General features: G+C 50.1%; 1 protein-coding gene across 1 annotated transcript; it reads left to right on the top strand.

The window, feature by feature from the left end:
* Nucleotides 1-4,501: 4,501 nt before the first annotated feature.
* Nucleotides 4,502-5,804, top strand: LOC133242154 (melanoma-associated antigen 10-like). The gene is given in 2 exon segments (XM_061408218.1): nucleotides 4,502-4,845; nucleotides 4,848-5,804. Coding segments are annotated over 2 exon segments (792 nt in total). The 5' UTR covers nucleotide 4,502; the 3' UTR covers nucleotides 5,297-5,804.
* The last annotated feature ends 7,206 nt before the right edge of the window (nucleotides 5,805-13,010 follow it).

Raw genomic sequence — 13,010 nt, 5'->3', positions numbered from 1 at the left:
AGCTTCCGTTTCCACGAGACTATGAGGATGGGGACGTAGTCTCAGAGGCACCCAGCATAGGGCATCCTGGGCCTTCTCTTCCCCAAGCACAGCAGAGCCACAGTTCTCACAGGCCCACGAGGTCCCACATGATCTGCCTCCTACCCTGGCAGCCTGCTCTCCTTGCCCCTGGATTCACCCACAATAGCTATGAAGGCCATCCTTCCATCCTTGGAACATTCCAGTGTGTTCCTACCTCAGAGTGTTTGTAGGGTGTGAGGAGTCACATTGTGTCCCCTCAAGTTCAGGTGCTGGAGCCTCAATCCCAAGTACCTCCGCGTGACCTTACAGACAAAGGAAAGGTCTTCACAGAGCTGATGGAAGTCCAGTGAGTTCATTAGGATGGACCCTCCTCTAACAGAATGGCTGTCCCCATACAAATGACACATTTAGAGACAGACAGGCACACAAGACAACTCCAGGTGAAGAGGAAGCCCAAGCCCAGGCACACCCACCATGGCCAGCAATGCCCCGGAAGTGAGAGGGGAGAGATGGGACAGACTCTCTCCACAGCCCTCACAAAAGCCAATGTCAGTTGACACCTCCACATTGGCTGCTGGCCTCCTGAACCAACATGGTTTGTAGTTTGAGCCACCCAGCCTGTGTGACCCTGACATGAAAACTTTTCTCCAAAGAAGACCCTTTCTCTAAAGATGACACAGAATGCCAACAGGCACATGAAAAGATGCTCAACATTCTTAATTATTAGACAAATGCAAATCAAAACTCCAATGAAGTATCACCTTATACTGGTCAGAATGGTCATCATCAAAAATCCTATGAAGAATAAATGTTGGAGAGGGAGCAGAGAAAAGGGAACCCTCGTACACTGTTGGTGGAAATGTAAGTTGGTACACTCAATATGAAGAACAGTATGGAGGTTCCTTAAACAACTACAAAACGAACTACCATATGATCCAGCAATCCCATTCCTGAATATATACCTAGATAGACAGGAACTCTAATGTGAAAAGATACATGCACACCAACATTCATTGTAGCATTATTTACAACAGACAAGATATGGAAGCAACCTAAATGTCCATTGACAGATGACTGTATAAAGAAGATGTGGTATACACCCACACACAGACACAGACACAGACACACACACACACACAGACACACACACACACAACACAGGAATACTACTCAGCCATGAAAAATAACGAAGTAATACCGTTTGTGGCAACATGAATGGACCTGCTGCTGCTGCTAAGTCTCTTCAGTCGTGTCCGACTCTGTGCAACCCCAGAGACGGCAGCCCACCAGGCTCCCCCATCCCCAGGATTCTCCAGGCAAGAACACTGGAGTGGGTTGCCATTTCCTTCTCCAATGCATGAAAGTGAAAAGTGAAACTGAAATGGCTCAGTCATGTCTGACTTCATGACCCCATGGACTGCAGCCTACCGGGCTCCTGTGCCCATGGGATTTTCCAGGCAAGAGTACTGGAGTGGGTTGCCATTGCCTTCTCTGAGGATGGACCTAGAGAGTATCATATTAAGTGAAATAAGTCAGAAAGAGAAAGACAAATATTCTATGGTAAGACTTATAGGTGCAATCTAAAAAGGTGATGCAAATGAAATTATTTACAAATCAGAAAGACTGAAAACAAAATTATGGTTACCAAAGGGGAAAAGCAGGGAAAGGGATAAATTAGGAGTTTGGGATTAACAGATGCACACTACTATGTATAAAATAGTACTACTGTAGCACTGGAGAAGACTCTTGAGAGCCCCTTGGACAGCAAGGAGATCAAGCCAGTCAACCCTAAAGGAAATCAACCCTGAATATCCATTGGAAGGACTGATGCTAAAGCTGAGGCTCCAATACTTTGGCCACCTGATGGGAAGAGCCAACTCACCTGGGCTTTGTCCTCTCCCCACCTGAGCCACTGCTCCTCACACCAGGTCCCCAGTCTCTCATAGACCTTGATGTCAGGAAGTCAGGACAGGCCTAGTGTGCTTTCTCACCCCAGGGGCTCCCAGCGCGGACAACAGGGGCGGGGATCTGTGGGCTTCTGTCAGTCCTCCCTTGGGGTCCCCTCAGTCCTCCCTCAGGACCTCACCTTGTCTCCAGGTAGGACTTCGGATTCTCTCCTGTCCCCTACTAAGGCCCCAGCCCTTATACCAGGACCTCAGTCTCTCTGAGACCCGGAATGTCAAGATTTTCACTCCCTCCAACAGTACCCCAGTCTCTCTGAGACCCGAATGTCAGGAAATACAGCATGTGCTCATCCGCCCTATGTCCTCCCAGAGGCCACCCTGCTCTTGGGCCCAAGGTCCGCTCAGTCCTTCCTCAGAGTCCTTACCTTGACTCTCAAAAGAACTAAGATCTTTCCCTCTGCCCATCTGAGGCCCTGCCCCTTCTAACAGTTGCCTAATGTCTCTGATACACAGATGCGAAGTCAGAACAGGCTGCCAAGTGCTCATCTTACCACCAGGGCGGCCCAGGGCTGACAGCAGGGTCAGGGATCTGTGGGGTTCCTTATATCCTCCCTCAAGGACCTCATCTTGAGCCCTGGCAGATCCGGGGATGCCCTTTGTGTTGAACAGAGGCGGGACCCTCACATCAAGGCTCAGGGAGCACAGACGGTGTATGAGCACATGCTGCATTTCCTGACATCTGGGTCTCAGAGAAACTGGGGACCTGGGAAAAGGGATGTAGCCTCAGGTAAGCAGAGGGAAGAAGTCCAGCTCCTCCAGGGTTTCAAGATGAAGACCCTCAGGGACGACTGAGAGGATCCTGGACCCCAGTCAGAGGAGACCTCAAAGAAACCTGTAGCTGCTATTGGCCCTTGGAGACCCTGGGGTAGGATGAGCCCAACATGCAGGGTCGCACTTCCTGACATCTGGGTCTCAGACTGGGGACCTCGCATATGGGGCAGGGCCTCAGGGGGCCGATTCCCAGGTCCTGCGGGGTGTCAAATTGAGGACCCTGAGGAGGGACTAGAGGACCCTGGTCCCCAATCAGAGGAGACCTCAGAGAAGCCCATCTCTGTTGTCAGTCCAGGGCAACCGTTGGGTCAGGATGAGCGCAACAGGCATGCGCTGACCTCCTGACATCCGGGTCCTCAAGAGACTGGGGTCTTGGAATAAGGGGTGGGGCTTCAGTTGCGGAGAGGTGAGAATCCAGGTTCTGTGCGGAGGCAAGGTGAGGTACCTGCAGGAGGACTGGGGGACCCTGAGTGAGGACCGACAGAACCCCACAAATCCCTGCCCCTGTAGTTGGCCCTGGGAGACTGCGGGGAGAGCACACTTGGCCTGTCTGACTTCCTAACAATAGGGTCTCAGAGAGACTGGAGGCCTTGTGAAAGTGGCGAGGTCTCAAAATGGCAGATGGGACAGCCCTGGGTGCTGCCTGGAGTCCAGGCTCCATGTGAGGATGGACTGAGGCTGTTAGACCCCAACGGGGAGGGATCTTGACCATTGCAAGAGGGTTTTGGAGGGCCCAGAGTGGGGTGAGCAGTTTCTTGACCTCTGTCTGGCTTAGGGACCTCAGGATGTGAGGTTTTCGGGTGGAGGGTGGAGGCTTCAGGTTGGCAGAGGCTGGACTGCCCGGACTGAGCAGATGCCTGCCCCGTGGTCAGTTCTTGGAGGCCAGGCGGGACATGAGGAGCAGCTGAGGACCAAGCATCTCCCCAGCCTAGAACCCCCGGGAGGCCCTGAGCAGGTGTGGCCAAATGTGGGGCCCCTCAGCACTTTCTGTACAGACTCGGGTCTTGTTCTGAGTTACCCTACAGGCCCCCAAAGGGGAAGGTCCAGGCCGTGCCAAGGGAAAGGGGAGAACCACAAGGGAGCCCTGAGGGGACCTCCCACGCCACAACTGGGGAGACCTCACAGAATCCACTCCTCCAAGCACAAAAGGCCCAGGGCTGTGCCACACTCTACCCACAAGGTGTCCCGATCATTTCTCTCACAGGAGCTCCAGGAACCAGGAGGCTGGGGCGGAAGTCTGAGGCCCGTGTCCTGAGGTCAGAGAGCAGAGGAGGTCCAGGCAGTACCAGGAGTGAAGGTGAGGAGGGTTTCCTGAGTGGGGTTCCCTATCCCAGAACAGAGGAGACCCCAGAAGGCCCTAATCGCCCTGCTTTGTCAGTGCCAGAAATCTCAGGCTGTGCTGACTGCACCCTGGGGAGCCACTTCACTTCTTCCTTCAGGTAGCCAAGGGACTGGCCGCCCAGGATGAGTGCCCCTGTGAGGTCTGAGTGAACCCTCAAGGGGAGACCTGTAAGTGGCCTGTATCAGACCGCCCAAGGCCTCCCGTGGGTTCTGGGCTGGGGAGATGCTTGGTCCTCAGCTGCTCCTCATGTCCCGTCTGGCCTCTGTGCACTGACCACAGGGGCAGTGGGGTTCTCAGCCCAGGCCATTCCCACCCCCTCCTCCCCTAAGCCCCGTGGTCCCCATCTGTCCCCCTGTCTCACGCCTGTCTGGGGTTTGATCACAGGCATCGTGCTCTTGGTGGAGATGAGTGAGCTGAGCAAACTCAAAGAAGACCTTCAAGACCCAGGCGAGGCCCAGGGCCCGGTGGAGGTGCAGCTCTTGGGGGCTGAGGTGGGGAAGGCTGCATCCCCCTCGGCCTCCTCTTCCACAGTGTCCTCCTCAGCCCCTGGGGAGGCCTTGCCCCTGCAAGCTCTGAAGGAGATGATAACTAACCTGATGAACTTCCTGCTCCTCAAGTATCGAGCCAAGGAGCTGACCTCCCAGGCAGAAATGCTGAAGAAGGTCCTCAAGGACAACCAGGAGCACTTCCCGGTGGTCTTCAGACTAGCCTTGGAGTGCCTGCAGCTGGTCTTTGGTGTGGAGGTGAGGGGGTATACCCCAGGAAGGACACCTATGGTATGATCCCTGCCCTGGGCCTCACCTGTGATGCAATGCAGAGCAATGGGCGGGGCCTGCCCAAGACTGGTCTCCTGGTGCTGGTCCTCAGCCTGATCATGAGGAATGGAGACCCCGCCCCTGAGGAAGTGGTCTGGGGAGCACTCAGCAGGATGGGGGTGTGTGTTGGGAGGGAGCACTCCATCTTTGGGGAGCCCAGGGAGCTGCTGACCCAAGTGTGGGTGCGGGAGGGGTACCTGGAGTACCGGCAGGTGCCTGACAGTGACCCTGCTCACTACGAGTTCCTGTGGGGTCCCCGGGCCTATGCGGAGACCAGCAAACAGCAAGTCATGGCATTTGTGCTCAGGGTCAGACAAAGGGCTTGGAGGGCCTTCCCACTCCAGTCTACAGAGGCTGTAAAGGAGAAGGACAAGGAGGCCTGAGCCAGAGCGGCAGCCAGGGTAATCCTTCCCTTTGCGATTGAAGAGGGAGCATTCAGCCTTCTCAGAACTGAGGGCCTGGGCCAGTTGGGGGAGCCATTGTGTAGCGTCTTTGGGTTCCTGTTCTTTATGATGACAGGCAGATTCATCTCTGTTTCCTTTAGAAAATTGTCAAACTTGAATTGTTGTAATGGAAGGCTAAATAAAGTTCAGTGTCTCAGCTTTGTGAATGAAGTTGATCACAATGTGTTTGTGCTTACCCAGTTCAAGAACAAGAGTTTTGCTATTTTGTAAAAGCAGTTGGGAACTCTTCCATCTTGTTTTGTGGTCCTGAACAGGATACAGTGGAATTGGAATTAGGACTGTTTTGGAAATGTGAACTTACTGAGCAGTCGTATTGATGGGGGAAGAATTAGATGATAAAAGTAATCATAGTGAATTCATGCTTCTGTCCTTCTTGTGTATCATTCTCAAAAACTAAATTATCTCTGTTTATTTGGATTTGCCTGGGTTATTTAAGGAAGTAGCAGACAGTTCATCTGAGCCCCCTGCTCACTGGCTCATTTATTCCGAAGACCTTTATGGAGCTTCTGCTCCATGAAAGGCCATGTTAGCAGTGGGGACACTAGGAGAAGCAGGACACCCCCACCTCGAGCAATGGTCTCAGAGCCGCAGTCACACAAGGAAGGTGGAGAGATGTCCCCTAGTCCCACGGAACAAGGCAACACCGGAAGGGGTGGTGGGGCTCCAGGAGGAGCACTCAAGTGTCAGTGCCTGAGCCAGGGTGGTTTGGGGCTTTGAGAAACTGGGTTCCTTCTGTGGGAGGTGATTGTGATGAGGCTGGTTGGTGGCAGCCCTCAGACTTACAGGCAGTGTGCCATGAGGTTGATGGGAAAGTCTGAAATGGATCATTGCTGTGAGGTGTCCTTTTGCATCTTGGATAAAGCCCAGAGAAATCTCTTTCTGAGGCAGGAAGGAAGGGGTCCTTCCTGGCTCCTGAAGCGTTGCTGTTGACCACAGGGGCAAAGGAGGTGTTTTCTACCACCCCCCCATCTGCTACAAATCCTGAAGAAATGCGAATCTTGCTCTTTGAAGTATTTCCCTGTATTCCCTTGGCTAGCCAATCTCTCTGCCCTGGGAAAGCTGATTACCAAGTATACTGAAATGACAATTTATTTGGTCATCTGGACTGTATTTCAGCCACTTGTGAGCATGGTCTAGATTTCAGTGGGAAGAAATGTGTGAGGAGAAGCTGCAAATGTGGACAGGACATGCTGGGTGTCTGGAATCCTGGGAATAAGTTTCACAGCTGGGAAAGACACTGCTCCCCACCCCCAAACACACACAATGCCCAAATTGAATAATATATCCTCCAAGAGGAAAACACTCAGAGCAGCAATTTTGACTGGTTTTCTATTCTGTTTCCTATTGACCTGCCGATTTTCTGAGGTGTCTTGAAAACAAAACAGTTTCCTGTGGAGAGAGGGACAGACTCTGGATCTGAATAACACTAGAAATAAGTACGCGCCAGTAAAGATGTAACATCTGCCAGCGTCCCTGGGTTCAGGCAGGTTGAGAAGTGTGGAGGCAGCAGAGGATTTACAGGTTAAGGCTGTGCCTGGCATCAAAAGGCAGGAGCGACTTCCAGGCCTAATGAGGTGGTGAGGTCACTGTGGTAGGGGGTGCAGATGGGTGCAGGGGGCTGAAGGGGCAGCTTTCCGTGCTGAGTGCCAGAAACAATGGGAACAGGAGATGTGATTCTGCTCACATATGTGGCACCTGCCAGATAGTCAGTGGACACTTGGAAAAGGTGGAGAATTTCAAGACCCATGTGACCTGCTCAGACTCTCCTCCCCCAAACAAAGGAGATTTTGTCGTCATAAATTCTAACCACTGTTCTTTGTTGAGCATTTGCTTGGAAGTGTGGGATTGAAGAGATGTCAGGTGCTCAGTCACCTTTGTCTTCCTCTCTCCCTGCACACATGGGGACACGACCTTGCCAGGCCTCTTCACTTAGGAAGGGTCATGTGATGAACCATGGCCAATGAATTTTAAGCAGAAGTATTTTTGTCAGGACCATTTGTGTTGAAGGAACATAGGCACCCAGGGGTTAATCCTCAAGCTAGGGCAACACACAGACACAAACCACTCCGAGTGTGGTTCCTCTCCCAGAGACTAAAGTCCTGCACCTCTGACCTTTGAGAGAGGCTGCCCCACAGGGAGCTGGCTGCAGGAATTCCTCCCACCACACCCACAGTCACACCCCTGCTGCCCCCCTGAACCACACTGTCAGCCCCCTTGGGGCTGTGCTCAGTCTCCATCAGGAGGGCAGCAGCCAGCTGCCAAAGTTCCCTGTTGGGGTTGGGGGCATCCTCCTTGTGAGGTCCAGCCCGAGGCCACCCACTTCTGCTGCCCACAGCACCCCCTTCCCCAGAACCTGGGCTTGGGATTTGTCCTGCCTGCCCCCCACTCAGAGCCGCTTAGGCCCTGGTCCTGATGACCTCATGTGTGTATCTTTATCTGGAAGTCCCAGGGCAGCATCCCCTTCCACAGTGCTTCAGGTGGAGCCAACAGGACCTGACACAGTGTCTGGGTGATCTCCTTGTGGTGGGTCAGTAGTATTCATTGCCATAGAAGTGCAGGGCACATGTCTATGATCCTGAGGTGTATTAGACCATTCCTTGTGGAATCCCACGTGTTGGAGGAAACTCGGGGTCTTGTGAATGTGACTGTGAGGTCCTAGCTTTTGAGCCTGAGTGTGAGAGACAGAGGGGTATCTTATGAGCCATCCACAGAGCCAGCTAGGAGCTAGTCAGGCTGTTTGAGCAGAGGACAGGCTCTAGCAGATGGCAGGGTTGGTATCCTGGATGCTCTCCTAGGTGCAAGAGGCCCCAGACTCCAATGAGGATTTGGAAAGTAACCAGGTCCCAGGAGTGCAGGCTGCAAAGAGGGTCAGCCGCCCCATAGAGGTGGAAGCAGCAAGCCTCTAGAGATCCCATCTGACCTGGCTGGGAGAGGGAGGGGGAGCAGATGCCTCTGCAGGTGAGCTGCTGCCTCGGTCTCCATGAGGACATCCGTGCTCTGGGGCCAATTCCAGGACCACAGCCCCGGGGGCCACTCCAGGATGGATACATGACACCTTCATAACAGGTACTCCTCATGCACCTTATTGGATATGACTGCTAGGTGTGGTTGGGATCTTGCTCTGGGTACATAAGAACCTCAGGCCTTTGGCTGCTAGGGTGCCCAAACTGCTCCCCACAACCAACTTATATGGAGGTCATTTCCAGTATCCAGCATCTTCAGCAGTAGCCTCTGTGTAGAAACACACGACCATGTTCCCAAGCTGATCTTGCCCAGGGCATCACAGATTGGACAGGTGCCACCCCTGGCTTAATGATTCTCAGTGAATGTTCTGCTCCTTTGTGAAGCCCCTGTGTTTCCTCACGGCTTCCCTGGAGGCTCAGCGTTAAAGAATCTGCCTGCAATGTGGGAGATGCAAGTTCGACCCCTGGGTGGGAAGATACTCTGGAGGAGGAAATGGCAGCCCATTCCAGTATTCTTGCCTGGGAAATCCCATAGACAGAGGAGCCTGGAGGGGGTCTACAGTCCATGGGGTTGCAAAGAGTCAGACACGACTGAGCGACTTGAGCACGCTGAGACGTACACCAAGGTAAAAGTTTGCTCTGGACCCTTGTATCCTTGGCAAGACACTTACCCCTGCCTGGATCTTGACAGACTTCTGTGGCAAATAATACTGGCAGACGTCTTAAAGCAGTTTTTGAGCAAGTACAGGGTTCCAGGTCTACACCTGGCCTTGGTTGGTGGCTTTTGCCACATCCAGGCAAAACATCTATGAGGTTGGATCAGGGCAGTGTTTGTGGGGCTTGAGAAAAAAGTGGATCTAGAGATGTTTCTGTGGTGGAAGAGGCCCGGTTAGTATATTATATGGGATTGGAGGTTAAGGGAGAGGAAAAGCTGAAGCTAATTTAGCAAGGGTTGTTTCACACTTACAGGTTCTGTGTGCTTGTGTTTGGTTTCCTTTTTGTTTCCTTTTTTAACGTACTCAGCATGTTTTGCCCAGAGTTTCCTTGTCTTTTTCATTGACACTGTCAATAGACTTTATTTTGACCTTTTCCTTTGTGACCCTTTAAGATTTGAATAATATTTGTGAAAATAGCAGAATCATATGCCCTCACCCCGTTTCTGCTGTTCCTAGTATCTTACCTTAATACAATACACTTATTACAATTAATGAGTAAGTATTGATGCATTATTTATTGTGAACTAAAGCCCATGCTTTATTCAGATTTCTATAGGTTTTACCTGCTCCAGGATCCTAACATTTAGTTGTAATGTCTCCTTGGGTTCCTCTTAGCTTTAACATTTCTTTATTTTCGATGATCTTGACAGTTTTGAGGAGTACTCAGTAGATGTTTTGTACAATGTCCCTTGATTAGCATTTGTCTGATATTTTACTGGTGCCTAGTCTGGGATTATGAGTTTGGGGGAGGAATATTACAGATGTTAAATCCCATTCTCATCACATCATATCAAGTGCATATACTATTAGCACAATTGATCACTGATGACACTCTCATTGATCATCTGGCTGAGGTAGTGCTTGTCATGTGTCTGTGCAATAAAGTGATTGTTTTATGCCCCCTTTCCATCCTGTCCTCTTTGGAAGAAAGTCTTGCTTCAGGGGTGGGGAGTTGTGCTCCACTTTCTAGAAGTGGGAGTGTCTGCATAAACTGGAATCTTTCTCGGTGGGAGATTTGTCCATCCTTGTTTGTGTAATTAAGAAATCATTTATTTTTCTCAGTATGGACTCATGGTATTTATATTACACTTTGGGTTAAAATCCAATACAACTTTATATATTTTTATTTTAAAATTGTTCAGATTGGCCATTGGGAGCTCTTCGTGTCAGCTCCCTTTGTATATACCTTTGTCATACCCCTGAAAACCTTGCTTCCTTTTTTGAAATTTTTGAGCACTTTTTTTCCCACACCCTACAAAGATGCTCCAGGCTCATTTTCCATCTTTCCCGTCCCAATTCTAGAATCATCAATTTTTCCATGGAGCCCTTGTTCCTTTTATTGTCGTATGATATTGACAAAACTACATCTGTACACTAAGTGTGTTCACTGGTACTGAAGGGTCATTGATTCTCGGACCTCTTGGTGGTCAGAGCAAAGAATTATATGTGTACTTCCTATCCTGTGTTTATTTATATCTCTAGAAATACTTTGATGGTAATGATTTCATGGATATGACACCAAAAACAGAGCCAAAAAATAAAAATAAAAAAATAGATAAATTGGACCTCATTAAAAAAACAAAAACCTATGTGCATCAAAGAATACAATCAAGAAAGCTACCATATGATCCAGGAATTCCACTTCTGAGTGTATATTCAGAAGGAAATGAAAATAGAATATGGAAAAGATATATCTTCACCCCTACATTTATTGCAGCATTGGTCGCAATATACAAAATATGGATACAACCTAAGTGTCTGTCGGATGAATGGATTAAGAAGATGCGACGTATTCAATGTACAGCCATGTGAGAGAAGGAAATCCTGCCATTTACAACAACTTGGAAAGAGTTTGAGGGCATTATGCTAAGTAAAATAAGGGAGACAGAAAAAGATAAATACGATTTGTTATCACTTATATGTGGAGTCTAAAAAGGACAAACTGGGACTTCCCTGGCAGTCCAGTGGCTAAGACTCTGCACTTCCAATGCAGGGAGCATGGATTTGATCCCTGGTTGGGGAGTTAAGATCCCACATGCTGAGCAGCAAGGCCAAAAATTAAAAAATAAATAAAAATAAATTTAAAAAGTAAAATGGTCAGATAAACAGAGAAGAGAGTGGTGTTCACCAAGAATTAGGGGATGGGGAAATAGGGAGAGATTGTTCATAGGGTACTAGCCCCCACTTATACTACTAACAAGTTTTGGGATCCACTGTACAGCAGGATTCTTATAGCTCACAATTCTTTGTCAAATACTTGATTGTTGCAAAGAGAGTAGAACTTCTACATTCTCACCACAGAAAAGAAATGTGATAGGATGGAGGTGGTAGCTAATACTGTGTCAGTAATCATTTCACCATTTATAAATGTATCATATCAACATGGCAAGATTTTTGTTTGAACTCCATCCCTTCTTGCTAGTGAGGCTTCTCTTCTAGTGGAGTAAACCTCACTGCAATTGTAGTGTCATTCACCCATGTGATGCTTCCAGATTTCAGGAAGAAACAGTTTTCAGTGTGAGTGAAATTTTAAACATCCCATGGGCGATGCTGTCTCTTCTGGCTCAGATACAGCATCCACATGACACTCTGGAAACCATTCTGCAGCTCAGAATCCTTTTCTGCTTGTTTCAGTTTTTTGAAGTTGGATTCATGTTGATGTATGGCAAAACCAATATGATATTGTAAAGTAATTAGCCTCCAATTAAAATAAATTAAAAAAAATAAAGTTGGCATCTATATATTGTCGTACTTTTCTAATTTCAAATTCCCTTGCTTTCCCTGACTGAAAAGTAGGAACACCTAATGGGACTAGAGGACACCTACAGATTAAGAATTCTTTCCTGGTTCAACGATTTATTACTCACAAAGCGTCACCTCTCCCCCACACGCAAAGCACAATGTGAGTCCATTTCCCAGCTTTGACAATAACCACCACACAATCAAGTTTAGTAAACACCACGGCTCCCCTGGTGGCTCAGACGGTAGAGCGTCTGTCTATAATGCGGGAGACCTGGGTTCGATCCCTGGGTCGGGAAGATCCCCTGGAGAAGGAAATGGCAATCCACTCCAGTACTCTTGCCTGGGAAATCCCATGGAAAGAGGAGCCTGGTAGGCTACAGTCCATGGGGTCACAAAGAGTCGGACACGACTGAGCGACTTCACTTTCACTTTCACGTGTTTACTATGGGTGCAGCTGCCTTCCATCCAGCATCTGTGCTGGGACTGCAGCCTTCTCTCAAGGGAGAAGGAGGCCCCCTCCTGAGTGAGGACAACACCCCGGAACAGAGGGTCTCATAGAATGCAACTCCACCATTACTGGGGACCCCGGGCCAGGCAGGCTGTCAGTCTAAGAACCCCTCCACCAAGCCCACTTCCTCAGTGAACTCGGGGAGCCACAGGTTTGGTCTGTGGGGTGCAGTCTCAGATGGGCAGAGGGAGGGCCCCACGTCCTGCGGAGACTCGAGGTGTGGACCAGAGGAGACTGAGGGTTCCCAGGGAATGCATGTGCTGCCTTCCTGACAGCCATAGGGGACCATGGGGCATGGCGTCCGGATGTGACGTTACTGATTCCTCTGAGAGAGAAGTGAGGGCCTGGGTCACAGACTTCGGGTTCAGGTCAGCAGAGTGAACGAGCCCAGCCATGCTAGGAGTTAAGGTAGAACCCTGGGGACAAGGGGCTCTGAGGCCCCAGGACATACAGGTCATCACTGCTCTCAGCCTTGGGAGACCCTGGCAGGGTTGTGGGAATGAGTCCCCCACCCCGGTTTCCCTCTCAGGTGTGCTGGCTCGACAGGGCCTGGGTCTCAAGCGAAACAAAGTCAGGTGGGCAGAGGGTGGTGCCCAGACTAGCTGAGAGTCAAGGTGAAGAACACGGGGAAGGCTGAGTGACTCCCGGGACATCATCTCAGCCCATGGCGTCCTCAACCACTAAGAAGCCCTGGGCTTGGAGCC

This window comes from Bos javanicus, chromosome X (genome assembly GCF_032452875.1).
Source record: "Bos javanicus breed banteng chromosome X, ARS-OSU_banteng_1.0, whole genome shotgun sequence".
Taxonomy (NCBI): domain Eukaryota; kingdom Metazoa; phylum Chordata; class Mammalia; order Artiodactyla; family Bovidae; genus Bos; species Bos javanicus.
Note: the sequence above shows the minus strand (reverse complement) of the source record. Positions and strands in the feature narration are given on the sequence as shown.